Genomic DNA, 27978 nt, shown 5'->3' on the forward strand with positions numbered 1-27978 from the left:
TAAGTTAACATTTTTAACAGGGAAAATATTAAGTAATCAGAGAAAAAAAATAGAAATAGAAAGCTCATTCCCGATTCCTGATCACTGCACCTTCCCAGGGACTCTTGTTCCTGCTCCTGGCCTCTGCTGCAGACAAGGCTATGCTGGGACTGTGGTCTGCTCTGTCGATGCCTTGAGCTCTTCGGGAACTCCTTGTCTCCCTGCCTACAGCTCCTCCAGCTGCTCCAAGCTCCTTTCATGCTCTCCCTGCTGAAAGTGCATGGGGACTACAATGCACTGGGGCTCCGGCCAGCTCTGTCTACAGCAGTTTTAATGCAAGCCATGTTCAGAACCACGGGGATGCTTGGGACAGCCTACCTGATCCCAGCATGGATGTGAGATAGAGGAAGGTGGACCAACACAGCATATATTGTTCTGACAGTCTGACTTTATGAAGGCTGCTGTTGTGCTGCCCCATTTTATCTAATTAAATGTGCTCTGTGTGTGCTCCCTGGAAGGCTTCAGTATTGTGCTTGCTGGCTCCCCTGCTGCCTCTATTATTTTATATGGTAGGAACAAAGCAGTCATACTCTGAAGCTGAAGGTGCTCCCAACACTTTTCTTCCAACATTTGGGTCCCTAGAGATTCAGTCTATCTCCTGTAAGATGGCTAATTGATCTGACCTCACTAACTTAATTTAATATACAGTCCCACTTCACCTTGGCACAGGTTCTTCTGCCATGTCTGTGCCCTTTGTACCTCCACATTACTGCCTCACCAGCTCTTCCTCCCACCTACTGTGCTATGTCCTAGCATGCTTGTTCCTTAGACTCCCAAGATTTGTGCAGCAGGACATGAATAATCCCATTGGCTTAATCTCCTTGTAGCCAGATGACTACAACATTTCCCAAGAGTTTGTCCAGGAAGCTTCTGCCACCCCTGGCCAACCAGCCTCCGTGCTCTGGTCTTGCACTTCACACATGACTGTCAGCCTCCCTGTGTCACCAAAAGCACTGCCAACCAATCTCCTGGTCTCCTCGAGTTTATCCAGATAAGATAAGGAAAAGAACTGGTTTCAAGGTCTTTAGTCCACATTTCTATTTTCTCATTTGGTAAGTTCCTAAGTGACAGGAGAGCTCCCTTTTTTTTAGTGAAATCCCTATAGTAAATGTAAAATCCATGAGCATATAGCACAGCTGGCGGGTGTTAGTACCTCACCAGTGTGCACCATACACAAGCCAACATCCTGGGCAGGAACAGGAGTGCTCCTTCTCCCCATCCACTTCATCCTGTCAGGCAGGGATGTCCCATGCCACGCTCACCACGTGGGCAAGGTGCATCAGCAAGATGTGTCAGACCAGGAGCTGTCTCAGACACTGACCATCCACGCTGTCTTTCTTCAAACCAGCTGTACTTCTTGTGCTCCCTTGACTTGCTGGGAGGCTGCCTTTGATGGATGGGAGCACCCCAAAATTCCCACTCCCACCTCAAAAGCAGAGCCAAAAGTCCTCCCCGTCTTTCTTTGGCAAAACAAGGCAGGCTGGGCTTTTGATCATCAAAGTTTTCCTGTTTGGAAGGAGGAGGAGCCGTCTAGTCATGGGTTCATTGATTCCTTGCCCAGCAGGAATGTTTACTTGGGCACAACTCAGCCGCACCTCTGATGACTAACAGGCAGTGCTCTCTCTCTTTGATATACTATCAGCTGGGTTTATCAGAGTATCAACACAACCTCCCCACTCCTGGACTCTCCCCTTCTAGCCAGCTCTCCTTGCAGAGCAGGCAGGGGCTGCGTGGGAGCTGAGCTTACCTCCTATTTCAAGGAATCTTAACAGCAGGTTTTAAGATACTTATTTACTTTTCTGGTCTGCGCAGGAAGTTTGAGCTAAAAAAAAAGATAGAAGCATAATTACTGTGGTGCGGCTGCATTCCTACTCCAGGCTCAGACGGGCAGGGACTCTTTCTTGTTGGAGCCAGGAAGAGGATCTTATCCCTGGAGATCATCGCCACAAACGTGTAACTGAAACCTGCAGCCATGCTGAAACAGATATTATCAGACATGTACATCGATCCTGACCTGCTGGCAGAACTCAGCGAGGAGCAGAAGCAGATCCTCTTCTTCAAGATGAGGCAGGAACAGATCAGACGGTGGGAGGAAAGAGAAGCTGCTGTGGACAAGGCTCCAGCAAAGAAGCCACTGCCAAGAAAAGGTAAGTCTTTGCCTCCTGGCCGCTTCACCCTCTGGCACATATCTGGCCTAGTCAACTGCTCCCTAGAAACAGGAGGTAATGTATCCTTAGAGTAGTTCTTCTCCCAATGGACACATAACAGGCTTATCTCCAAACCGTAACTAAACCCACCTGCAATGGGGTAGTTTTGGCCAGACACACTATGGTTTTACTCCCTGACCCAGACACTCTGTCCTTGACCAAATTGCTCAGATCCCTTAACTGGGAAGACAGGGCTTATTTGCCCCCAGGAAGTGCATCTCATTAAGTTTCCCACTAAATGGGGCCTCTGTCTTTAACATAACCAGGGATTTGAATATCTGTCCTGAGGCACCAGATCTGCAGTTCCCACTGAGACTTTAGATCTGAAGTCCGCTTGCCAGGATTGCACAGCATGCTGACTGCTAGGAAGATAGCACCCTTCTCCCAGCTCTCCCCCACAGTGCTCTCTTTGCAGGTGGTTCACCCTCACACAGTTTGGGGAGGGCAGTGGCCAGAAATTAAAGCAAGAAAAGAAATGGTAGTGAGCCTTCTCCTTTGCCCCCAGATTCAGACTTCCTTCACTGACCTGGCTTCAATAGCATGAAAAAAAATGCAAAGTGTGGGCTGCCTCCCAGCCGAGCTTTCCCCATGTACAGTTGCTTTTGGAGAGGCTCTGTCATCAACAGCAGCCAGTAGGGCACAGCAGGTGGGACACAGACCCTGCTATCCAGCAAACAGCGTTTGCCAAAGAGCTGCTTCTTTTCCAGCCAATGGGAAGTCAGTGACATGGAAACTCGGTGCTGACAACGATGTCTGGGTCTGGGTGATGGGCGAGCATCCTTCAGATAAACCATATGCAGTCATCTGTGAAGAGATCCAGGCACAAAGAGCAAAGTGCTTGGCGAGAGAGCAAGGCAAGGAGGGCAGGTAAGCACCCTTCAGCTGGAGGTCTGAGTGGGCTGACATGGAGGAGAAGGCTTTTCTAGGGACCCAGGGGCTGGGGTCTTCTCTGTAGGGGCTGTGGTTACCACTGTCACGCTGGACTTGCAGGCAAAAGGCATAGGCAAAGGTTGGCTTTCTGTGAGGACACACAATGCTGGCAGAGACCAGCTCCAGCCTGAGACTTGCTCCGGCTCATTGAGCCTCTCATGATGTGGCTCCTGCATGGGCCACTCTGCAGACCACAGGAAATGCCAACACTGTTATTGCGGCAGGTGGTGAGCTTGGATTGCACTGATTCACCGAGAGGTGCCGGTGTGCATTCTGACAACAGTTGCTCACCACAAGTCATTAAATTAATTACTGCACCTACCTGATTTGGAAATATAAATGCCCATACGCACATGGCTTCAATGCAGCACTGCTCTGCTCACGTGCAGCTTCCTTGCAAGATGCTCAGGGAGCAGAAAGTGACTCCCTTGGGTTCCTAAGTCCTCTCTCTTGCATTTCAGAGAGACTGACTCTTCTATAACATGGCCTCTACACCCACAACCAGGACTACTGGGTGAGACAGATCTTCATGAGAATAAAAAAAGCACTGTGCAGACAAAAGAGGAACGTGGGAGAAAAATTACTGATACAACAACCGGGAAAAGCCAGGAGCTCACAAAGGTAGTTTTCCCCTTTTCCCATAACTATCAGAAACACATGTTTTGAGAACTAGGAAGTGCAGCAAATACTGGTTGCTGTAAATAGAAATCTGAAGAAAAAAAGCCATCTCTCTGTTAAGACTTTTCTTCTGTAGTCAGAGAAGGAGCCATGCTGTTACATCCTTCCTTGGGACTCAGGAGGTCCACGTGCTATTCTCAGGTAGGATAGATCTGCTCTGTAGCAACAGATAAGTTACTCTGAATTCCTTTGCTTCCATTCTCTGTGGGTAAAATGAGGGGTGCAGTACTTTCCGTCCTGCACTATGGCTGGTTTGGATGGCTTTTGAGGCAAGACCAGGCAGGCTATCCCAGGATCTGTACATGTAAGGTCACAGCCATTAGACAAATTATCCACTTTTATAAAAGAACAAATGAAGATAATTTTACCAGCATCATCTGACATACATATTTAGGTGGTTCTTTGGTTTTTCGGTCTTCTAAAATAGTTAGAAAACAGCTTATGACCCTGACAGCACAGGACAATTTGAAATGCAGTAACTACAGTGTCTGCTTTCCTGTGGTGTTTTATGACAGAAATACTTTTCTCCAGCAATAAATACATTTCTAATTTTTAGCTGGCTACAAAAAGCCATTTGCAGAGAACTGAGAAAAAGATGAGTTAAATTAACTACCCATGCAACCACAGTTGAACAGAAGGAACAGAACACCCTGCCAGTTTAATGGGAGAAGACCAATCTCATTCAGCAGTTTTCATTCAGCCTTGAATGAACTTGTATGAGTGTATATTCTTTTATCGTACAGCCACACCATATTTTGGCATAAAAAGCATGATAACAGAAGGTTGGGTTCTGGCAACATGCTCTCCTGCTGCTACCAAAATAGTGAAGGGAATTTGGAGTGGCTGTCTCCTTTATCAAAAGCCTCTGAGTCACATGAGGTTTTTCTCTGCACTGTTTGCTGAAGTTGAGCAACTATGTGGGAGACTTTTTTTTCATAGGAAGTTATTAGTCACAGCCGACAAAAAAAAAAAAAAGAAAATAAAGAAAAAAAGCAAACCCCAAGCTACTACCAAAAATCTAATTTGAAAAGATTTAGTTCCCATTTAATGTAAGGGATCCAGGCATCGTGCTTTGTCTGTTACAGGGAACAGACAAAGATCTAAGAAAAAAAGCAGCTTCACACACATTTGAAGTCCCTAGTTTCCTGGAGGAGAGGGAAATTGTAAAGCCATGTCCATATTAAATATTAGCCAAGTAGGTGACAGAAGCGTGTCCTTGGTAAGCAGTGTAGCACAGTTACCTCATTACCCACTGTGCCGTGGGAGCAGTCAGGGTCCAATGGAGAGGTGGGTGGGTGTTTGCTCAAAGACAAATCTAACTGTTCACCTTCAAAGGCAGGTCTCAGCTAGAGACTGCTGTCAGGGTAGCCAGACTGGTTTGCAGGGGAGAGCAAACAGGAGATATGCAGCTAGTTGGGTCAGTCTGTCGAGCAGGAGTTTGCAACACCACAGCCACAGCCGCAAACAAGCACAGGCTTGTAAAGTTGTGGATGACAGGTTCTGCAAGGGATTGATTTAGGGGGAGGGAGGAAAGAAGCTGCTCCCTGGAAGCACTTGGGGGCATTGCTTAGCAAATCTAGACATGCTTATGGCAATCCTGACACCTCTGAGTTCTCCTCATGTGGCATGTTAGGCCTAATATGATGGAAAACCCAGTGTTTTTCAGAGAAGGATGGCAAAATTTGTTAACAAATGTCATGACTGCAATTGTCCTAACATCGCATTTATTTCTCACCACTCTTTTGCTCTGCTCAGAGGGGAACCAGAGATGTTCACCAGATGCTGGCAGACTGTCATATAAGGAAACTTAGCTTCCAAAAGGTAAGTGGCAATCTACGATGCTGCTGAAACATTGAGTGGGGCCCAGGCTTTATCCTAGAGTCCCTGTAAGCCTCAAAGCCTCATCTGATCTGAGAATGTTCTCACCTCTTGGACCAGTGTTGCCATGCTCCTCATGTACAGTGTGACAATTAGGTGATGATACAAAGCAGGCCAGACTGGCAGACTGGGGAGTAGCACAGGGAGATGCTCCTGATGATTTCTGGTAGACTGTTTTCCCTCACTTCCTCTGTTGTCACCTGCAGTAAAGACAGAGGATCTGCATGTTGTTGAAGTTGGAGGGATTCACAATACCAAATGGAGTTTCCAGTATTTCAAGGCTAGCTAAAAAGCAAGATTAAAACTTGCCTGCAACAAAGCTGAACATACTGTTTCTTTCATAGCCAAAGGAAGCACAGAGGAGAAATTCTGAAGAGACCACAGACTCCCAGGAGGCAATACCACAGAGCCACCCCAGCACAGAGAGCCAGAGAACATTGCAGAAATCGGATGAGAATGAGCCTGAATGGCAGGAATTCTGTAAGATCTTGGGATAACTTTTTCCTATGAGGCTTGAGAAATTCTAGGGCTCTGTGGGGTCATCTCAACCCTTATGCTGTCACACTGGAACTGAATAATAGGCCAGTGGGTGGAGAGTATTGCCAAGAAAGACAGCACTGCATTATCAGAAATATTTCTGAGTCCACGTAGCCTTGAGACTAGAGCTGGGAAGGGAAATGGAAAACTTTTCCTACTGATACTATATTAAAACAAGCAACAAAGGAACTACATGAGTGTAGAGAGGATAATTAATCTTAAACTAGAAGCTGGCCTTTTGTAGGACTTTGCAGTAACCATTGCTCTTGAGGACAAGGATAATGAGTGACAAGAACTAATTAAAAAGAGCTTCCCTGTCATCCAGGCATGATCCCATCTAAGCAGAGCCCTGCTGCATTATCTCATGTAATGAATCCCAATGATAGGAAGGAAAATGGCAAACAGTAAGACTTGCAGCAGCATCCATCACTGCTGCCACATACTTCCTGAGGGAGAACCTGATGCATTTTTTTTTCCCAGTTCCTTCCCTGCTGCTCAGTAGATGGCAATGCTGTACCACCATTTGTTTCCACTTCAGGCTAGGGGTTCTATTTTCCTGACTGATTAAAAAAAAAAAAAGTTGACTGGAGAGCTGGTTACTCCTACAGACTCCAGGGTGAGGTGGACCTAAACAATCAAGGCAGTTTTACAGAAAAAGAAAGAAAAACACAGCCAAGTTCTCCACTTTCCATAATAATTTCAGCAAGACTCTCCCCCACCCTCCAAAATGGATTGGCTCTTTCAAATTCCTTCAAAAGTTTGATTTGAGGTCATTTCAGCAGCTTTAATTCCATATGGCCTGCTCCCCACCAGCTTACATGAAAGGCACTACAGAAATCTATATCTGAAGCAGGAGTCAGCATCTGAAACCAAACCAAGAAGTCTCTAAGTACAAAGGGAGTTGGTATCCATAAAAAACCCAGATTTTTAGTGTCTTGAAGGAATAAACACTGTACCCTGTTAAGTGGCAGATGCCACGTAACACGTGGGAGACACGTGGCAAATGATCTCACAATTGAGTGAACCATTCAGCTTGTGAAATGGGTTATTCTTCCACTTCATCAAGCAGGAAGATGGCCAAAGGGCAGCAAGCTTTAAACTTGCCTGCTTGTTTGCTCCTGTAGAACTTCTTTTTTGTTCCAGTGCGGAAATCCAAGGCAGCAGATGAGAAGAGACGCTCCCTTGCACAGCAAGCCAGGGATGACTACAGGAGGCTTTCACTGCAGGGCATCCACAGAGGGAAGCAGGCAGATATTTCCAAGGGTGCCATAGCAGGAGATCGGCGACCACTCCAGTATCCACCTCTCCCCCCCAAGCCTAAAATTCTACCTCCCGTGACAGCAAATGGGAGAGCAATTAGGTAAGGAAGCCCCTATGCCCTGTGGAGGGGAGAAGGGATGAGATTCTTCTGCTCTAGCATGGGATGGTCGAGATGGGAATGGTTAGCTCTCCTTCTTGTGTGGAAGAGACACCCCACAGGGAAAAATACAGCCTGGAGTGTGATGAGGCCTTCAGGTGTTTACTCCTGGAGGGTAACAGGTTTATTTAGTAGAGTGTCCTAAGCCTGGAGTGCAAGTGCATACAGCTGCTGTAATGCCAGATGTTCACTAAAAACCATATTCCACATAGCTGCAGTAGTGTAAGCTGCCTGTTTATGGATGTTCTTAAAATCCTAAGCAAAAGGTAATTTCAGTGCAAGGACTCAAAACCTATTTGAACTTGATGCACAAACCACAGTCTTTTCTAACAGGAAAGAGGGAATCCAGAGGACAGTGTCCAATTCCACTGAAGAAAGCATCATCAAGTGGTTCAAAGAGGAACAGTTCCCTCTCCGAGCTGGCTATCTGAAAACCATGGACACAATAGCACCTTGGTTCCATGGTAAGTCTTGAGCATTCCCACCTCAACCCAACTGTTTAAGGAGTTGTTTCTGCTGATGTGGCTGCTAACATAGGCTGGGCCCAGGAGTAAAGCTCCTGCTGTACTGGAATCAGTGTACAACAAACTGCAATGCTGTTCTCTCTCATAACACAGAAACTGTCCTTTCAAGCCCCATACATTTCTCATTCATAGCTGGCCAAGTCTGGAGCAGTTAACGTAGAGCAATTAGCCCATGGCCATGGTCTGTTACTAGCAATGGCAGTAAGGTTCTTCCTGGGCTACTAGGCAAAAAAACAAGGGATGGGAGTGCCACAGACTGGGTTTAGAGCAGTAAAGCAGATTTCTTGTGAGAACTGTTCTATCCAGTCCTGCACAAATGCTCTTCTCCATTAAGTTCTGTGTTTTAATTTTGAACAGGTATCCTAACCTCTAAGAAAGCAGAGGAGCTTCTAGATAAAACAGTACCAGGGAGTTTTCTGATCCGAGTCAGTGAGAAAATCAAAGGCTATGTGCTCTCCTATCGGTCTGTGGAAGGATGTAAACACTTCCTCATTGATGCCTCCAGTGATTCCTACAGCTTCCTTGGAGTGGACCAGCTGCAACATTCAACACTGGCTGACCTTGTAGACTACCACAAGGTAAAATGTCTATCAATGCATTCATTAACTGTTTAATTGCCTCAGGGCACTTCAAAATAAGAAAGAATCGATGCAGTTATTTTTGAAGTAGGTAACTAGACCCATTTTAACTGCTGTTGGGTATCCTGTGAGCTGCTCCAGAAGGGTATGTCAGCCTGATTGGTACATCTCAGGTGGCCTAACACATCTCAAACATCTTAGATCTGACTCATTCACTCTCAAGCACACAGAACACCTTGCACAGGGCTCAAGTTACTTACGTGCTACTTAGAAATGTTGCTAAGGTGAGACGTGACAGCATACTCATATAGACTTCTTTCTTTCGTATTTTCTGTGGTTGTGGGGTTCTGGCAAGTTGGGTAAACAGAAAATCCTGTTTGCCTCCAGCTTCAGCATGAAAGAGAACAAGGTATCTTTATAATCTCAAAGCAGGCAAGGTGTGATATTGAGCAAAGATAAAAAATAGAAGGGAAGGAAGAAGGTTGGCAGATTCTTGCAGCAATAACAGTAGTGTCTACCAGCACTGACTGCAGTTACATGGGCTCCAAGGAGAGCCAGATGGATTGTTCATTCCTTCGCTGTAAGATCTGCCCAGGGACAAGACAATACTTTTGCTTTATAGGTTCATTTAAAATCCCTGTTTCTTTTAAATAAGTGCCTAGCCTAATACAAACATGCCTAAACAAAATTTGACATGATGGCAATATCTATGTTCATTTGCTCTATGGAACTCTACCTGGGCTACCAGAACTTGCTTCTTTCATGGTTTTCACAGTTCAGGCTGAAATCACTGAAAGCAGGAGCTACACAGCTACTGACTCCAGAGCCAGGGGATTTAAAGCCCGGCTGTGCATAGCTACATCAAAGATAGAGCCATGCCCATATCTGCAATGAATCCTACAGAGCCCCAGCACTACAGCAGATGTGGGCAGGCTAAACCTACTCTGCCAAAGTGAGCCAGTGGGTTCTGCTTATCACCCACTGGGTGACCATGAAAGAAGGCAAGTCTCCACCATGCATCTGCTGCTAGGATGGAGGATAAGATTGGAAGCAGACACTGTACTGTCAGGGAATTCCCTGGTTAGAACAGGATTTGCCTGAGCAGAGGGTATGTGCTCACTCTAGGATCCACCCTTGTCTCTCCCACAAACACAGGCAGAAGCACATGGTCCTGCTTACCTGCACGCTGCACAGTCCTTCCTCCAGCACTTTCTAGGCAGGGCACCACTTCATGTCACAGAAGCTGTAGTTTCCTACAAGATGAGCACAGCTCTTTCTGAGCACTGCCAGAGTTGTGTCACTGAGTTATGGCACTGAGCACAAACATTGTGTTATGAAGACAGAGGATACCCACTTGGATCCTACCCCAGGTTCCCCAGGGCACTGAGCTGGATCACACAGTGGCATGAATGAGGCCACACTGTAACAGAGGCAAGAAGACTGCTGTCCATCCTGTGAAGTTGTGACAGGTAGGGTCTGTTTGAAAAAAGGTGTTTGATCATATCCTATATCAACAGGATGAACCCATCACTTCCTTGGGGAAGGAGCTGCTGCTTTACCCATGTGGCCAAGAGGACCGAGAGCCAGACTACATCTCTCTCTTTGAGTGAACCTCCCAGTCTCACTGTGCAGTCCCATGCTTGTATTCACAAAGACTGAACTTGGAAATAGAGCTGCTGATACTTACCTGAAACCCTAAGTGCCTCTATTTTATATCCTTCAAAATGAAGCAGTAGGAGAAGTACTGTTGTGGGTTTATCATATCAACTGAGTTGAAAGATGCATCAGCCCAGCAAGCTGCAAAGCACCTGGATGTATCCCAGACAATGGAGTGAATGAGTTGATGAAGTAATCAGTTGAACAGGGAGATACTGCCACAGATTTTCAGTGAGTTTTTGCAGATTTTTTCAGGGACTTCTGTATTCAAGCAGCCTTTTGTTCTTGAATGCAAGGTTGCGTGCCATCTGGGAAATAGATTAATACCTACAGTTGAATGAAATCATACCTTCCTGAAGGCACGTAACAACTTGGAGAGGTGAATTGATCTTGATATGTAATTTACATAATGTGAAGCTTAATTCTGTAAAATGCTGTGTCCTTGAAATGAAGGACATTCAAACTGAACATCCAAGCAAACCCTGAGTGCCTTTCAGTGAAAGGTGCTCTCTGTGATGATGGATTTTCATGAAGAGTACATTTTTTAAACTCCTGTAGCCTCTGAATATAGATCCTCACTCTTTTAACCTGTATTTAAATCCCACACAGGCCTTTCTGCATTGAGAGGAATTAACCTTTTGAAAGGGAAAGAAGGGACAGAGGCATTTGTGTAAAAGACTACCATAGGTACAGAGCATAAAAAATGTAAAAAGCAGCACCTATATCAGTATTAATAGAATTTACAGAAGAGTGTTTGCCAGTAAAGAATGCTATTTTCCAAAATGAGCTATTTATTCCAAGTCGTGTCTGGATTACTCAGATGCATCTGGTGTAAACTTCATTATAGAAGTTGTTCTTTCAATGTAATATTCTCTCTTCTTATGTTACACTGCTCTTTAAATGCATCATTCAGAATACTGTGGGAGAGGCTGGACAAAATCACATAACAAATTAGTCCTCAGATTCCCTCATGTTGTTGCACGACAAATTCTACAGCTGAAGGTTGTGGTGTGAATCTGCTAACATAATGTTTTAGAGACACTATGCTCAAATAGTGAACAATAGTCAATCTTGTTTCAATTGTTTACCTGTTTTTACCTGTTTCCTTTTTTCTGTTAGATCAGGGCTATTCTGCTTAACTTGAAGGAGCAGTCAAAACCTTAGTCTTAGACTGATCTGTGTTTTGAGGGATGCAGAATAAAAGAAATTGTAATCATCTGGTCTTAAAATTTACAATTACGCTGACAGGCAATTTTCATTCAAGGCAAGGGGAAAACTGCACTCCAGTTACAGCAGGTGTACTTTCCTGGAAATAAAGCCTTAGTGTAAACTGAGATTCTGAATCTAATGACACTCTGGCACTTCAATTGACTCAATGAGCATTATATCATATGTATCAAAGAAATAACTTGAACATAATCTGCTTCAATCATGAGAAGGGGTATTAGATTATTTGTAGGGGGGAAAAATCCCTCCTTCCCTCTTTATGAACTGTTTATTTTAAAAATATGGCCAAAACAAAAAGTCCTTCAAAGACCCTAGAGAAAAGCATCTGTTCTGATGTGGAGAATGTGCCATAGTTGTTGTCCTGCAGGAGACAAATCATGAAGTGTTTGCATACCTATGGGCTGGTAAAGACAGAGGAGAAAGTCTAAATGCCTCTAAAAAGGCATTTTGAGAGGCAGGGTGTTAATTTGCAGAAATAAGTGTACAGGCTGATGTGGACCTTATCCATGTGTCAAGGGAAAAGGTACTTACAGTGGCATGGTCTCTGTCTGCAGATTCTGCATGCAGTGCTTTCAAAAGAGGTTCATAAGCGCTCTTCCTATTGCACAGTGGCACATCAAATAGTGGTTCATTTATTGCTCAGTTCAATCTTTCATATTCCTTCCCCCAGCTTTTACAAGCCAAAAACCAAATTAGAATCTGTTTCAGACTGCCTTGTATTAATCTGAAGCTATAAAACAAAGAGACTGCTCAGAGAAACAGCATTTAGGTAAGCAAATGGGATTTCCAAGCCCATGCAGTTTTTGTTGGCTGGTATATATTAAAATGGTAAATAGCAATCAGAATGAAAAGAAAATGCTTTATAAGAGCAGTAACTCAGACTTTCAATGGTTTTTGGCAATTGAAAAATCTATTAAGAAGATGACTAATTTTTAGGATTAGTACCTATAATTATCATAAGAGAATTTGCAGGGTCCAGTAATCCATCACAAAAATTTATTTTGTTAATTACAAAAAGCTTTCTGTGCCCTGGGCAAGACTCTGTATTTGGTTTTGAAGGAATACTTTGGTATAAAGTCAGAAAATGTTCATCAGTTTTGGTATCTGGCATTTAGAGTTTAAAGCTTCCTAAATCAGTACTGCAAGTTGATATGTATTTCCTTTTCTTCAGCATGATAAAGCTTCTGCCTTCCAGTACCCAGGTCGTGTAGAAAAATCACTTCACTTATCTGAACCCAGATCCCATCCACAGGAAACACAGATTTGTAGAGCATTTTCCAAGTGTTGGAAGGCTGTACTGTTTCTTAGTAAGGCTAGAAGTAGAAAACCTGAAATTTGACAAAATAATTCCCAAGCAAAACCAACTTCATTTAAAAATAAATCTTGAGATACATAGAGTATTCTAAAGCAGAAATACACCATCTGATTCACATGATACAGATGTGGCTCATTGCTTTTGGTTCGCCATCCACAGAGGAGAACAATCACTCCCCCTTGAGTACTTTGGAACCATCACACTTGATCAGTAGGGTTTTCTGTTTCTGAATTTTAGAAAGCACTTTCTGAGATACCTCTTTCTCTGGATGAACTGGAAATGCCTTGTTATTGCACTGCTGCTGTCCCCCACCCCATCCCAGCTCCTTAAGGGAAAAGGATTTTTGGTCACTCCAGCTTAACCATCGTTAACAATCAGATGTCCTTCTCAGAGCAGGAGCTCTGTACTTATTCAAAAATAGCCCTTTTTAGATATATCAGGTGAGATGTAGAAAAGAACTCCTAATTATTGGCCCACAAGTTCATTTGTTATTGTGAATACCACACTGGCATTTATGTAATGTTCATTGTCTCCGTAACATGACCTTGAATCTCATCAAGTGTTCAAGTCTCCCCTAGAAGCAAGTGCTGAAAAGTCAGGCTAATGGAGTACTTAAAAGCCCCATTAGAATAAAAACAAAAGTGGGGAGGACAAACACTTTCCCCTCTTCTTCTTTTGCTGCCATCCTGCTGAAATTTCCGTCCTCTTTCAGTCTGATTCCATCTTTTCTGGTTAGCAACTCTTTTAAAAAACACCCTATTCAGAGCCTTGTGGCCTCCCTTTCTGGTTTCATGTCTTCTTACTACTCAATTTCTGTCTGTGCAGATGTGTCTCAATCTCTTGCTTGAAAACAAGCATCCCAAGCTGGCCATGAGAAGCCTCGTTCATGGCCTTGGACTGCATGCACATTTTGTACTGCTCTGGGGTCAGCTCATCCAGACACTGCTTTTCATGCCACAGATGGAAGAGACCCCTGACAGGTGTTCGGATCACGATGAGGTTGCTGTGAAGGTATTTGCGGTACAGATGTACATCTTCACCACCCCAGCCTTTAATGTCCAGGTCAAAGCCACCTGACACAAACAAAATCCAAAATAAAACTAGAAATATATACTAGGAAACTCAATGCTATTAATTACACTGCAGCTGTTTTCTGGATCCAGTCAGCCCTTTAAAACAGGTACACTTTCTGTGAACATCCAAGTGCCCAAATTTCTCAGCCTCAAATCTTTAACTATCAGACAAAACTTTATTTGTACTGAGCAGTGCTTAGATTCTGGTAACCTCTATGGCACCTAGGAATAGTCTGTATATCTAGCCACAGCACTGCTGCAAATTAGTGACATAGACACATTGGCCAAGGAAAGGGAGGCTGATTGTCATTTTCTGTTTTAGTAAAAATACAGGTGTATTGGAGTGTATTTCTCTTACCTATGTTGATAAAATCAGATCTGTACTGGCAAGTCATCCCAAAACCAAAGTCTCTCCAAAATCCAGTTTCTTTTTTAATAATCTGCATGGAGGGAAAAGAATGTTTGTATGGAAGCAGAAATGCTTTCACAGTGAGCAGCAGACAAGTTTCTTGAATGTGGTCAGAAATAGGAGCAACTGCCCTTTTATTCTTCCCCATGTGAATCCATGGCTGATCCTGAACCTGTTTTTGTAGATATTCATTGCATATATCTGCTTCCAAAAAACAGCTGTGTCATTAGCTATTATGGATAAAGCCCCTGATCCAAAATGATCAGGTTTTGTTCCACTCCTGCTGTCGTAGACCAAGTAGAACAATAACATGCTGCTCTCTGGAGCTTACCTCTTTGCAGGCAAAACATCCTCCAAAATTATTAGTTTCCTTCTGTGGCATTCAAATGTAAGAAACATACTGGTAAACCAGGGAAGCCAGACTCTGCTGTAAGAGCAGATGGTGGCACCTGGATTGTGGACCCCAAGACCTCTGGAAGAAAACTGTGGTTATAATCTTGATCGCACAACTGACAGCTTTCTGATTATCTTAATTTTGACAAAACTTAGGAAAGTACCAAGAATAATTTTCTATTACAGAACTGCTATATCCAGCTAAAACTGAAGTCCAGAAATGTTAGGATACATGTCCCATGAAAGCCTTTGTGAAAATGAATGAACAGTCTATGTTACTGAGATGGACCATGAAAACATTATGTATTACAGGTAAAAAATCGGAGCACTGAGAAACCATGGCTGTAATTTTGAAAAGCAGAAATCCAAGTATAGATCCCTAGCATTATAAACTCATGCATGTGAGTGACCTACCCCAATATGGTGAGACATCCAAGAGCTTCAAGGGACTGGGCCAGGTATTTAAAGCCTCTGAGCAAGTCAGCAGTACTTCACACTCTTGAAGGTCTGGTTAGAAACCTACCCCTTAGCAGCTGCTTTGGAAAATCTTGACTTCCCTTGTGACAGTTAGAGAAGATGAGGAGATAGATTTTCCATTTCTGGATTTACAAATCCCAGTGTTTCCTTTACCAAGAAATGCTCTTCCAAAGTAGTCTCTCCTGATTTCTTGTTTATATCTCCTCTTTTGTTCATAACTCTTGTCACTTCAATAGCTTTTTTTTTTTTTTTTTACTGCTCACGTTGCTATTGCTTTCATTTCTCATTTCTCCTTTCCTTGAAAAAAACAACTTACTGCAGAAGCCAATTAAAAGGAAACAAGATTGTATCTGTCAGGTCTGCACTGTAACAAGTCTCCATAATGATGCCCTTACAGCAAGCCACTCATATGCATTAGCATTATTATTTCTCATTAGCACAAGTGGCTGCTGCACAAATCAAATTCTATCACAGATTTCTAAAGGTTTGTTTTTTTTTCCTCAGCAGCCCAAGTACCAGGACAGAGAGGTAACACTGTCTTATTTTAATGGCATAGATCTGGCCTCATGCCTGGGAACCAATGTGGGCTAAAAATATAAATATCTGCATAAAAATGAGATTGACTGTACTTCTTTAAATCAAGAAGGTTTTCTGACATAAGCATCGCATTTTATGATTCAAATATTAGCTATAAATATTTTCACAATCCTGACAACGTACTTTGTGGATTTTATGCTAGCTTGAGAGTTGAACTCTATTTTATTCCCTAAGAACAATGCTTACAAGCTTGAGGATCCTTGGCAGGGTCTCATCAGAGAGAGAAAAGCTAACATGAATCCCATGGTATTATCAGAATAAGTCTCCTCTGAGAAAAAAACAGTAGAAGGGATTTTCCAGACTTTTCAGAAAAGGTTTTCTGGCTACATATTTGATAACAGGGACAGCAGTAGACAAAAAAAAAAGTATTTTCAAACTCTCATTCTTCATTTTTAAAGAGGAACTCTTACAAGGTGGGGGTAGTGATGACAGAAGACTGGACTCAGACCCCAAATGATCATTTTCAGCTGTGGCTGTTCCTGGGCTCACAACACCACTAATTCCTATCTACCCTACCTACCCAGAACAACAATAGAAGCTGGGATGCTCTGGGGACAGTGTCCAGCCTGGGACATGATGAGCCCTGATAAGTGCAGTGCCTGGCAGTAAGAGGGGCAGATGTGGCTTGTTGGGACATGAGCCAGAGAAACTGAATGAAGCTGCATAGCTGGCTTATGCTTCAATTTGAAAATTCAGCCACTTAGCAGGAGTAGTGGGCAGAGGACTGTGACCGGAGAGAAGCATGAAGCACTTCTATCAAGCCCTTAAGTTCAATACAGTGCAACACCTGAGCACAAGAGAATGGAGAATAGTGTCTGCAGCAGTGTCAAGCAACGGCTCTGTCATTAGCATTCATGTGAACCTCTCGTCTGTGTGCTCTCTTTCTTCTTCACAACAGCTCCCTCCTCCTCAAGGAGACTCATGCATGTCACAATCATGTGCCTTCTGGCAATGTTTTTAAAAACACTTGCTTTGTTCTCACACCAAAAATAAGCAGGTGAGATGGAAATCAGTGGAGTGATGCTGTATTGTATCAGTGCCAGATAAAAGCCAGAAGGGACAGCTCCAAGCATGTCATTTGACTCTGAGACAACGCCGGTACACTTCAGAAACAAACTGCTCGCAGGCAGTTTAATCAAGAACTGTGGGATGGGAAATGCCACTGTAAGGTGTTCAAGTAAATGAGGGAAAAAGTGTGACAGCCCCTGGAATTTTGTTTTCACTGACTCATCTAAGGATAGCTATGCTTTTTATAAACATCAGTTCTTCAAATGCAAATACTATTCAGTGCAAGGAAGAAATAGAGCAGGATCAGGGACTGTCACCCCAAGACAGCACACCATGGAGGAACTGTTCGCTAATTAGAAAATCCCTTCTGGCAGAGAAGCAGACACAGTTCAAACTCTTAGGTTCCATGTAAAAACTTTAAAAAAGGGTTAAAATGAATGGTACCAAGATACTTCCCTGTGAAACGCAGAATCAGAGAATCAACTAGGTTGGAAAAGACCTCTAAGATCATGAAGTCCAACCTATGACCCAACACCACCTTGTCAACTAAACATACCAGCAGAACTCACCATAAGGGGACTGTTGTAGTTAATTTTGTCTGTGGCGGTCACTGTGCACAAGGAATAGGGAAATGCTACCCAAGAGCTCATGCACATTTAAAAAATGCTTTGTTTAAATAAAAGCAGGCATTCAGAGAAGAATATACTTACCAGTTGCTGTTCTAAAGAGGGGATAGAATCATGGTGGCCATAAATTATACTGGGGTTATACTGGCTGAAGAGAACAGGATAAAACACCTTCTTCCCTGGAAATGACAATGGGTTATTTTTTTAAAAGGCTGTATAAAACACACTTCCATCTCTTACAAGACATTCTCCAGGGCAGACAAAATCCAGAAAAAATTACACAAATTTTGCACTGAGCCTATATTCTTTGCATAAGAATGTGAACATGAGGATATAATTAACAAAAAGAAAGCAGATGCTGAAGGCAAGAGATTCAATCACAGTGGGAGCAGGAATTGTTACAACTGATTAACAACTGATTTACAGTAGCTTCATTAGCAATTGAAAGACAAGAATACTATGGTGAAGGCTTTTATACAATAGGTAAAACCTGTTGAAAGACAATATACTTCATGAGTTGCAGTACCTGGCTGTGTGTTCAACCTGCAGGAGTTCAGGAATTCAGCTGTGAAGTATATGTCCACATCGCAAAAAAAGAGAACAACATTGTTTCCCTTCCAAAATCGAGCACCAATGTCTAATCCTTTGCCCCTGGAAAATTCTTCGTTCAGCTGGATGAAGGTAAAGTTCTTGAAGTTGGCTGACCTAGAAGGAAAATATTCAGCAACTTACCCTGTCCATACAACTCTTCACACAAGTCAGGGGTGAGAACCCAGTATGAAAGAATTAACCTAGAAAGTTGTAGTACCACAGTTTGAGAGCTGTTTGAGGGAAGAGATGTCCTCTGACTTTTGAGGAGATTTCCACTGGGTCTACATCCAGAGCTTGATCTGTGAACTCACACCCTAGCATTTCTGTCACAGGCTTTCTTTGGACAGACTTCACAAAAATCCCAACAAGACTTAGATTGACAAAAATATCTTTAGTATGCCAATATAAATTACCTGTGGTCATATTACTGTATCTATACAAGGGTATTGTTCCTACGTGAAGACGATAACAAAAGACTACACTGCCACATGATCTTGACAAACACAGCTATTTAAGCAAACTCAATAGACCAGAACTGGCCAAAAGAATCCAGTTTCTGTGTGCTCCACTTGCCTTCGGAAGTCAACTTCCAGTCCTAACAGTTAACACCACTTTCAAAGGAACTAAAGCATTATCAGTGTGGGAGAAAAAAAATAAAAGCAAAGCTGCATTGAGGAAAAAATCAGTAAAATCTGTTTGTGGTTCTAAAAACCAATATCACAAAACCACGGGTATGGGACTCTTTGGGTAACAAGTTTTTAGTCTATTAAAAAAAAAAAACAACAAAACAACAACAACAACAACAAAAAAAAAAAAAAAAAAAAAAAAAAAAAAAAAAAAAAAAACCCAAAAAAACCACATTTTCTCCAATGCAGTTTAGAACTTTTTGGCCCAACTACAAGTTTGAACAGTTATGTAGTCTCCACAGAACAATCCAGTGCATGAACAGCACACATCAGATGTTCAGGTACTTACCTAGAGGTATTTTCAAGTATCGATTTGACTTCATTCATTTGTTCTTTTCCAAAGTAAACTACAGTGAGGTGAATTCTCCCATCCTGCTGAATGCCCATTTCCCTAGAGAACAGAGACAGATCTCTGACTTGTTCCAGAAGTTAGCTTTCTTCAATAACCTGCATCTGCTGGGGAAGGCAGAGCAGGGTGAACCTTGGAGGCATTCCTGGGGGCATGATTCACTGACAAGAGATCCTTGTCCTGACAAAGGAGATCACTGCTTCTGTCAAATGGGACAGAAGTCTATCTTTCAGGTAGAGTAGGATCAAGCTGTCTAAGCATTGTTCGTTATATTAGTAGGAGGACACTGTTAAAACAGGCCATCCAGCCCCAGCAAGAATGATGAGGCAGGCAACAACTCCAGCACTTACAAGAACATGAGAAGGGGGATTTTAATACATACCTTACCTCATAACCTTGATTTTTTGTAACAGATATTCCAGAATTCAGATCCAATCAGAACTAATGCTAGACACTATGCCTCACTTGCACTAAGTTTAGTCAGCAAGAGTTTATCCATAATCAGCAGAGAGATCAGCATAACCAGAGGGTGATTTTTCTCATCCTAAAACAAGTACCTATCAGATGGCTTTTAGACAAGGAGCCTATTTTTAGATGGCTATAATTAGGCAAAACAAATCCCATTGTAAGTGTCAGTATCTGTTCATAACACAGTCTTAGGGGCAGCTATTTAAAGTTACATCTCCAAACATCTCCGTGCTGAAGATTAAAAGAAGTTTAAAAGTAACTATCCTGAAAGTTCAAATATATTTCCTTCATGCTTCTTGTTGTCTTAGTATTTTATCTAATGTGGCCTGGTGTCTGGGAGCACTGATTCCCCTTTTCCTTAGAAATGTTCCTTTGCAACTATTGACATGAAATTCTCATGTTGCCACAATTGTGTGTGCCCCACAAACAGACTGAGACACATAAGTCAGGTACATGCAAATCAGAAACCCTGATGACTGGACTATAATTGCTTTTATTGCTGATCACAATGCATTAAGCAGACAAATGCCTTGCAGTCTATAATCTCAAAAATGTCTTGGTGGCACAATGAACTGTTATGAAGAAGTAGCAGCGAGTGAGGATAACTCCTAAAATTGCTTCTTACTTTCCAAGTAAGACAAAGCAAAGGCAGCTCTGTAGTGGAAACTCACCTGAAATTCTGCATGAATTGCCGAAATTTGCTGGCTCTCTTGGCCAATGGCACAATGATGTTAATAAGTGTGTTAGCCATATCGACATTTTCACTTTTCACTTTCATTACAGGACCAAATGGCCGGAATAAAACAATCTTCTTAAACTGATCTTTTGTGTCTCCTTTGAAAGTCAGCTCATACAATGTGCCTTTATTTTTTTCTGTGCGGTAGATGCCTGTGTGAAAACAAAAATGAAGAGATTTATGATTAAAGCTGGGCTCCTGGGTGGAAGAACAGGATGCAGTCTTCATTTGCTACACCTAAATTGAGAACACAGCAGAGGCCTGAGATATTTACTTCTAAACCAGCACACAGTCCACCATCATTTGGAGGAGGCTGTCACTCTGGCAGGGACACAGCCCTGGGTTGCCGGAGCTATTTGGTATTCTTGCAGGACATTTCTAGGCTTGGCTGGGTTACAAACCCCTGAAGGTTACCAACTGCTCACACTCAGTGTAACCCAGCAGACATACTGTCCTGATTTTTCAGACTGCTCCAATTGCACACTGCAGACATGCATGGTAATGGGATGCAGAGACACTGCAAAAGGCAGCCTGCCTCCCTGCAATAGGAATGATTAGGCCATCTCCCAGAAAAGCAATTTCCTGATGAGCACATTTAATTTCATTCATTCTGGGAGGTTCTCTGGAAAGTCCCCTAATAACGATATGCAACCAGGCCTCTGCAGCCATCAGCTTCACCCACTGTCAGTCAGGACAAAACTCTCCTGTTACTCAGCTCTTGAGAGACTTTCATTTCCTTTGTGGCAATGACGCACACTCCTGGTCAAGTAATGGTCTGCAAGGATGATGCTCCAGAGTTTGTTGGAGGCTAGACCCAGGACACAATCCTGGAGACTTCATTAAGCAGTCTCCAAGGACATTTAATTCATACAAACGTGTTTATTTTCTGTATGGATTGAACTTTTTATATACTCAGTGGGTGAAATTGGTCCCATGCCAAGGGACAGCATGAACGATAGAAATCCTTGCCATCCCTCACTGAAACACTATTCTGACACTTTAAATGAGAGCAAGTGTCAAAAAGGCTATAGATGTTACTCACTCTAAATGATACTTCAGTTCCTACAGTGCATACTGAAATAAAGCTTTTTTCATTGTCAGATCCATTAGGTTTAAGAAGGAATAATTAATGGCAATTCATGAAGCCACTGTAAGCATGTTAACAACTTAATCAGTACAAGAGTATAATTGCAATGCCTTCCATCTCTTGCAGAAGTTAAAGAGACAAGTAAAAAATGTCTGGAAAAAAACTCCTCTTGACTTGTTTTTCTTTTTTTTCCCCTCCACATCTGGCTATGAAGCACAGTTTCTTCTCATTATGAAAAACAACACCAAAATAATGCTTTTTTTTCATCTTGTTCATTCCCTGATGTGTAACACTGCTGTGCATCTGATCCATAGACTGTCAGCTCTGCCTGTTTCTCTTGTGAAGGTCTGGGTTAAAGTTTTCATTGAACAGCAAAGTGGCACAAGCTCTTCATCTTGTATTACAGTTTTTACATTGATATAATCAAAAGACTAATGAGATGTGATTTTATGAGGTGAGAGTTCTGAGGACTGTCTTATCTTCACTATCATTCTGTGTTTTGTTCTTAATGAATGCTTCAATTGGTTAATAATGTATGCAGATTTACTGATCTGTTATTCACTTCATGTTTTATTTTTAATATAAGCTGAGTCAACAAATGCTCCAATCCTCCTTCTAGCATAGCAGATGAATCTAGGGAGATAGCAGCTCCATCATTCTTTTACTGTTAATCTTTCAAAGCTGTGCCCTTGACTCCTCCTACCTTTTTCCATATAGTCTGCCCAAGGTGCAGACCATATGGAACTACATATGTTATTAAACTTGAGATCACCTGAATGGTGATCCAGTAATCCCTTCATTTCCTCCTCATGGTGGCCAGAGAATGGAAATCTGGGCCTTTGAATTCTGCTTACCCATTTATTCTTACAAAGCCTGCTGATGATCTGAGTGTGTTGTTGGGTGCACTCATTTGCTGAGGCAGTTTTTGAACCCAGGTTTTACAAAGAAAGTTTGTGCTTGAAAGGTTAAGGCAACCTTTTGACATTAAGCTAAACAAAACTGTAAATTAAATCTGATTTGCATTTTCTCTAGAGAGAAATAGATATGACAATTTCACACGTTTGACATAGTGAACTGACATTTTTCAGAACATAGACCTAAATTAAATTAACAAATTTAATAATACCTACCACACAACATCTCAAAGTCTTTGCTTCTGCATCCTGTTCTAACCCAGACAAGAAATGACAATCTCAAAAATACCCCTTCCCGAGAGATATGTACTACACAATAAAGGAAGCCTTGACAAATGAGAAGTACCTTAAAGCACAGTGCATGTTGTGACCAGAGGAGGATCCCTCCTAGTGCTATACACACAGGCTGCTTCTAACTCTGTAGTTTTGTTCTTGTTCAGTAATTCTACTACAGCTGAAAGCAAGCAGTTAGGTGAAGGCAAGGTTCCCTTGCACAAAATGGTAATCTAAGAATTTATTATCCTAACATTTTATATTGAAGTGAACTGTATTCAAGTTTAATGCCTGTAATTTGATTTCCATTTTTAAGCATCTTCTTTCCTTTTTTAATTATTAACTTTTTAGAAGCAGAGAACAAAGTGATTTGCCCAAGATCAGACGGTGAGTCTCGGAAATGACTCTGAATGTCCTGAGTCATTCTGGGGACTCGCCGAGCAGAATATCCTTCCTTTTATAATTTTTTTCCATTTCTGAAGGCACTACTTCATTTGTGCCACCAGGACTTTTTAAGCGATTCAGAAAGATGTGTAAAGCAGCCTGAATTCTAAGATATGAGCTACAAGGAGAGGAAAAAAGTAGTGTCAAGAAAATAAACAAAAAAACCTTTTCCTGAAAAGATTCCTCCTGAAATGAAGGCCTTGGAAAGGCTAGATGCTCACTATGGATAAAAGAAGGTTAATCAATCATCTGTTGTTTCCATTACAGCAGCCACATTTCAGAATATGCATCATTCCTTTCAGAGGCAGGGAGAAAAGTTAAAGTCTTTGGAAAATGTAAAAAAATAAACAGGAGCTCTGGGTCAGCAGAGAGAGCAGCTCTAAAATGAAGGAAAAGAACAAGTGAGAAGCAAAAAAAGACCTGGGCTGAAGGGTTGACTAAGAGTGGTAAGTGTCCAGTCTTCAGAGCAGCAATTTCCAAGGTTCTCTAAAGAAATGGTAAGTACCTGATCTCTATTCAACAGGGCAGGCAAACAAGTTTCACCTACATGGATCTACACGGAATGGGTAACTAGCGAACCAGAACGAATTCTTAACAAAATGCTGGTGAGTGGATGACAATTTTAGCATCAGTTCCACAGACCACAGGTTTCAGGACTTCCGCTGTCACTAGAAACACTCTCTGGACCCATACTCATTACTTGTCTTCTGTTAGATGTTATAGGAACCACTTACTAGGATTTGTCAGCATTCATTGGCTCCATTTTAACTCTGTATTACAATGGTCTTCCCACTTCATGTGCAGTAAAATACAGCATCTTATCCTTCGAGGAAAAGCATCATCCTTTCTCCCAGTAAGCTTTCAGGGCAAAATTGCATCAGGTAGCCCACCATCACCAGTCAAGCCACCTTGAGAAAGCAATGCTACTCTTTTCAATTTGTATCTGAGACCTTATTTAAATTTTCAGTCACTAGACAGCCACGTACTTCAAGTAGGAAAAGTTACGATACAGCATATTTGACAGTATCATGGCAGGGCATTTCTTAAGCAATCCAGGGATTTTCTGGAACTGTTCCTGTTAGGAAAGAGTATCACCAGACAGTTATTCCATTCACTTATGGAAAACACAACTCTGGCTTGTCAGAGTCTCCAGATTATTATCTCCATCTTTGAGAAAATGAATGACTCCCAAAACTATTCAGCTCTGCTGCTATTTACATATATTAATGACCAGACCTGTTACCCTGCTCACTGAGCAAGGGGCTTTCTATTGGAAACAGAGCGGTCCTTTGCCTGCTTACAATACATAGAAATTTCTGATTTTTTTCATGCTGGTTTTTCCTGACTCCCCATGGCAGAAAACTAGTGAACTTGGTCCAAAAGTAGGAGGAATAAGGGGGAGAAGGGAGCACTGTAACAGCAGAACAGCCCAAGTGTCTCTGTAAAGAGAGAAGCAGAGCAGAGCAGCAGCCAGATGGATACATGTCGGGCTCCAGGGAGAAGGTGTGGCTCCCTTGGCTTTGGATAAGGGGGAAAAATGGAAAATTCCACTACGTGTCAGCTATTACTCTGGAAGGAGAACTGTCTGAGAATCCTATCCAAATTTCATGTAACAGCAATTCTGCTGAGGAGGAGTTTAACTCAGATGTAATATACTAGGGTCACAGTCTAATTCCCACGCACAAGTCGCTCTGTCTAGAAACTGCAGAGGATGCAATACTTATTTTAAGAAATCCCAGCCACAGAGACAAAACATATCTCCTTAAATGTAAGAAGTGTTTGAAGAAACATTTTCCCTCTGCAAAGACAAGAATAAAGGCAAAAAATGAAAAAAAAAAGGGAGAGATATAGACCCTAATTGAGTTTATTACCCCATACCACCACCCTGCCTAATGGCATATGTTAGCAAGGAACTAGCACTGAAAAAGTGCCAGATATGATCCACAAGAACAGAAAAATCCTCACAAGAGGCCCAAGCAAACAAGATTAACTTGCATGACTCTATATTCTGGTGAGACTCAGGATCAGCAACATGTTTTAGTGAAGCTGGTGTCAAAGGCTTTGCTGAACAAAGAAGAAACAAGGACACAAATCTCACTTACCAAGAGCAGCAGTTTAGGTTTTTAATCCTGCCTCTGACCCCGATTACCTGATTTTCATTTCAGCATCTGATCAACCTTAAGGCGAGGACAGTTGCCTCCATGTTTAGCATAAGAGATGCACACAGCTTTTGTGTGCTGTTATTGCTGAAGTAGCTGGAAGATAAAGACTAAGGGTTAAGTGGTATTACTTTCAGTGCAGACCTGGGCCACGTCTCCCAGAAAGCTCCAGATACCCTGGGCAGTTCCAGAAAATGCATTGGTTGGCTTGGTGGCTGGGTAAATGCAGCCCATGATTGCTGTGTTGCTAGATTTATATTAAGCTGCCAAAAGCTGACACAGAATCTAGCCTATTACTAACTTGTTGTGTAGGCAGGGGCACTTGCAGAGCACTGTTTCCAAAACATGTTGTGAGTCCAAACTATAACTGAAATGTAAAACTGGAACTGAAAACTCCATCCTCCCTTCACCTGCTCCAGTCACACAGAGCAATGGATTTGTTTGTGCTTTGATCAGTGGTTTTTGCCATTCTTGGAGAATGGAGGGTGGGGGAAAAGAGGGTGACAAGAGATAACAGAGACTTCCAAAGGAACTCAGCAGGGAAATCTTCTGCCAAATCTCTTTGTTTCCAGTCCCAATGCATGGTTCCCTGCATTTGCAAACAAATTGGTCTGCTGAGTGAGAATGAGAATTTGTTCCCTCGCACCTACAGAAGCAAGGGCCTGCTCTGCAGGTGAGGACACAAGGAAGGTTTCTTGAGCTCAGACTGACCTGCACATGGGGCTTCAGTTTCTTGAGCTCTGAGTTGCATGCAAGGCTTCCTCCCTCTGGAGTATTTCACCATGGTATGTGAAAGCCAGCAAGACCATTAATGCATGAAGAACCTCCACAGAGCCAGCATTGCAGTGTGCATCTCTTCCCCAGGTCTTTCTGGGGAAGGTACATCAGATTCTGCCTTGTTCCCCAAGCACGGCAGTGGTACCCAGTCAAAGACCCTCAATGGTGCATAAAGGTGGGCTCTAAACTTAATGAATATTAAACATTGTATGGCAGGAAACATCTTCCTATCTTCTCACCCTCTCCCATGGAAGAGCTGATGCCAAAGAGTCATACAGGCTTGTTCAGCACCTATAATAAACTATAGAAACATATTTTGAAAAGCTAAACTGAACAACAAACAGAAAGGAGGAGAATGGAAGCATGTAGTTCCAGGATGCATTCAAATGCTGGCAGCCAGAAGCACTTCCCAGTTCTCTGCCCACCCCCTGGTCCCGTGTCTGAGGAAGAAGAATTGGACTGGAGTGGAGGAAGTGCTTGGAGCAGAGGGGAGCAAGCACCTTCCTCAATGAGATCTCCACAGTTTAAGCAACTCACATCCCTGCCATGGGAGGCACCTGCCCAGCTGGCAGGTACATCCCAGCATGGCTTCAAGAACCTACTGCCACCAGAGAAACATACAGAGTGGAAAATAATGACTGGCCAATGCACAACAGCAGCAGTTTGTACTCATCACATGGAGGATGCTTTTTGCTATGCTCTGTTCATAAATGCTTAGTGAAGAAAACAATCCACAGCAAAATCACTAGTGATTTGCGATCAGCACATGAGAGCAGTCATTCCATAAAAGGTAGGCATCTTACCCACATGTTCTCTATGTCTGCAGCACAAACATCTGAAGATGAGCAAGGCAAGATTTTTCTCCTATGCCAAATTTACCTAAGTCAGATGTGGATTAAAACTCCCATCCCCCTCAGCAACTCAGTCACACCAGAACTCCTCACCAGCACTATGTGGCCCTTTTAACCTGCTGTCTGCATACAAACCTTCAACGAAGTCGGAGGCTGTGTATACACGGTGCTTTGCATTGCTGACCCCCTCTGGTTTGTTCAAACTCCCAACTCCTAATTCAATCACCTCTATCAACTCATCTCGCTTATCCTTCCTTACAGGTTTCTCTTCTGGGTGGCGTGTCAGCCCCGTCTCCAGCTGATACACCTTCTGCAGGGTAAAGCTCTCAAAGGGCACAGCCGCATACTCCGTGGACAGCTTAACACCACTGTGCACCTCTGCTTTGTCTACTTGGGAACGCAGGAAAGCCAGCAGGTTAGCCTGGGCCTTCTCCGGGTTACTGTGGTCAAGCCAAACGTCCAAGGGATCTGGGTACTGGTTCTGCATCTTCTTAAACTGCTCGGTCCTGCCCTGGAGCTCAGCCTTCAACTGGGCAATTTGTTTCTTCAAGCTGACAATGTAATTGCGGTGTTGCTCTTCTCGCTCTTGCAGAACAGCTTCATATCCCTCCTTCACAGTCGGACTGTGTACCCTGGGCAAGGCAAGCTGCTGGTTGTCACCCTTGGGTGTACAAGCCAACATATAAACAATTGACATTGAGCAACAGGCCACTACCAGCAGGCCTACAAGTCGGGGGAGAAATAGAATAAATCCTCGTCGGAGCATCATATCTCAAAAAGCAGAATCTAACCCCATACATGCAAAAGTTCTTACATCCATGCAGTGCCACAGAGGCCTCTGGACTTGGGCAACTCTTAAACAGATGCATGTATGTGCAGGAACTGACTTATCAGCTCTCTTAAAATGTGTGCTCTGCCTCTATATCGAGTTCTCTTTGGTCTTTACCCAGCAGGACCAAAAGATAAGCTGTGAAGTAGACAGGACACCTCCTGATCCTCATGGCAACACCTATGTTGCTGCAATATGATCAGATGGTGGCTGATGGAGCCTGAGGATCTGAAAGACAAATGACA

General features: G+C 42.8%; 2 protein-coding genes and 1 long non-coding RNA gene across 6 annotated transcripts in view; 1 reads left to right on the forward strand and 2 right to left on the reverse strand.

The window, feature by feature from the left end:
• Window positions 1–1205: 1205 nt before the first annotated feature.
• SH2D4A (SH2 domain containing 4A) lies at window positions 1206–10481 on the forward strand. The gene is made up of 9 exons (XM_027677009.1): window positions 1206–2186; window positions 2954–3113; window positions 3638–3797; window positions 5610–5675; window positions 6077–6212; window positions 7413–7629; window positions 8020–8150; window positions 8568–8788; window positions 10306–10481. Exons 1-9 carry the CDS (start codon window positions 2012–2014, stop codon window positions 10396–10398), a joined length of 1359 nt encoding a protein of 452 aa, XP_027532810.1. The 5' UTR covers window positions 1206–2011; the 3' UTR covers window positions 10399–10481.
• Window positions 9091–12586, reverse strand: LOC113964581. Its single transcript, XR_003533225.1, has 3 exons — window positions 12203–12586; window positions 9968–10041; window positions 9091–9175 (listed from the first exon to the last, which is right to left on the reverse strand). It is a non-coding gene; the product is annotated as an uncharacterized LOC113964581 (long non-coding RNA).
• Window positions 12587–13468: 882 nt separating this feature from the next.
• CSGALNACT1 (chondroitin sulfate N-acetylgalactosaminyltransferase 1) overlaps window positions 13469–27978 on the reverse strand; it is a 41672-nt gene continuing 27162 nt past the window's right edge. For all 4 annotated transcript variants that reach the window (XM_027677006.1, XM_027677005.1, XM_027677007.1 and 1 more), the window contains 7 exons: window positions 27040–27961; window positions 20335–20551; window positions 19136–19237; window positions 18096–18274; window positions 17654–17748; window positions 14418–14499; window positions 13469–14059 (listed from right to left, as the gene is read on the reverse strand). In XM_027677006.1, the coding sequence (XP_027532807.1) occupies window positions 13776–14059; window positions 14418–14499; window positions 17654–17748; window positions 18096–18274; window positions 19136–19237; window positions 20335–20551; window positions 27040–27673 (1593 nt within the window). In that variant the 5' untranslated portion in view covers window positions 27674–27961 and the 3' untranslated portion in view covers window positions 13469–13775. The remainder of the gene's footprint in view (window positions 14060–14417; window positions 14500–17653; window positions 17749–18095; window positions 18275–19135; window positions 19238–20334; window positions 20552–27039; window positions 27962–27978) is intronic.

Source organism: Neopelma chrysocephalum, unplaced genomic scaffold (assembly GCF_003984885.1).
Source record: "Neopelma chrysocephalum unplaced genomic scaffold, ASM398488v2 Primary Assembly neopelma1_42b, whole genome shotgun sequence".
NCBI lineage: Eukaryota > Metazoa > Chordata > Aves > Passeriformes > Pipridae > Neopelma > Neopelma chrysocephalum.

Coding starts and splice junctions, on each gene's coding strand:
- SH2D4A (XM_027677009.1), top strand. CDS start 2,012: ATGCTGAAACAGATATTATCAGACATGTACATCGATCCTGACCTGCTG. Junction 3,114..3,637: donor GAGCAAGGCAAGGAGGGCAG/GTAAGCACCCTT, acceptor CTTGCATTTCAG/AGAGACTGACTCTTCTATAA. Junction 5,676..6,076: donor GGAAACTTAGCTTCCAAAAG/GTAAGTGGCAAT, acceptor TTTCTTTCATAG/CCAAAGGAAGCACAGAGGAG.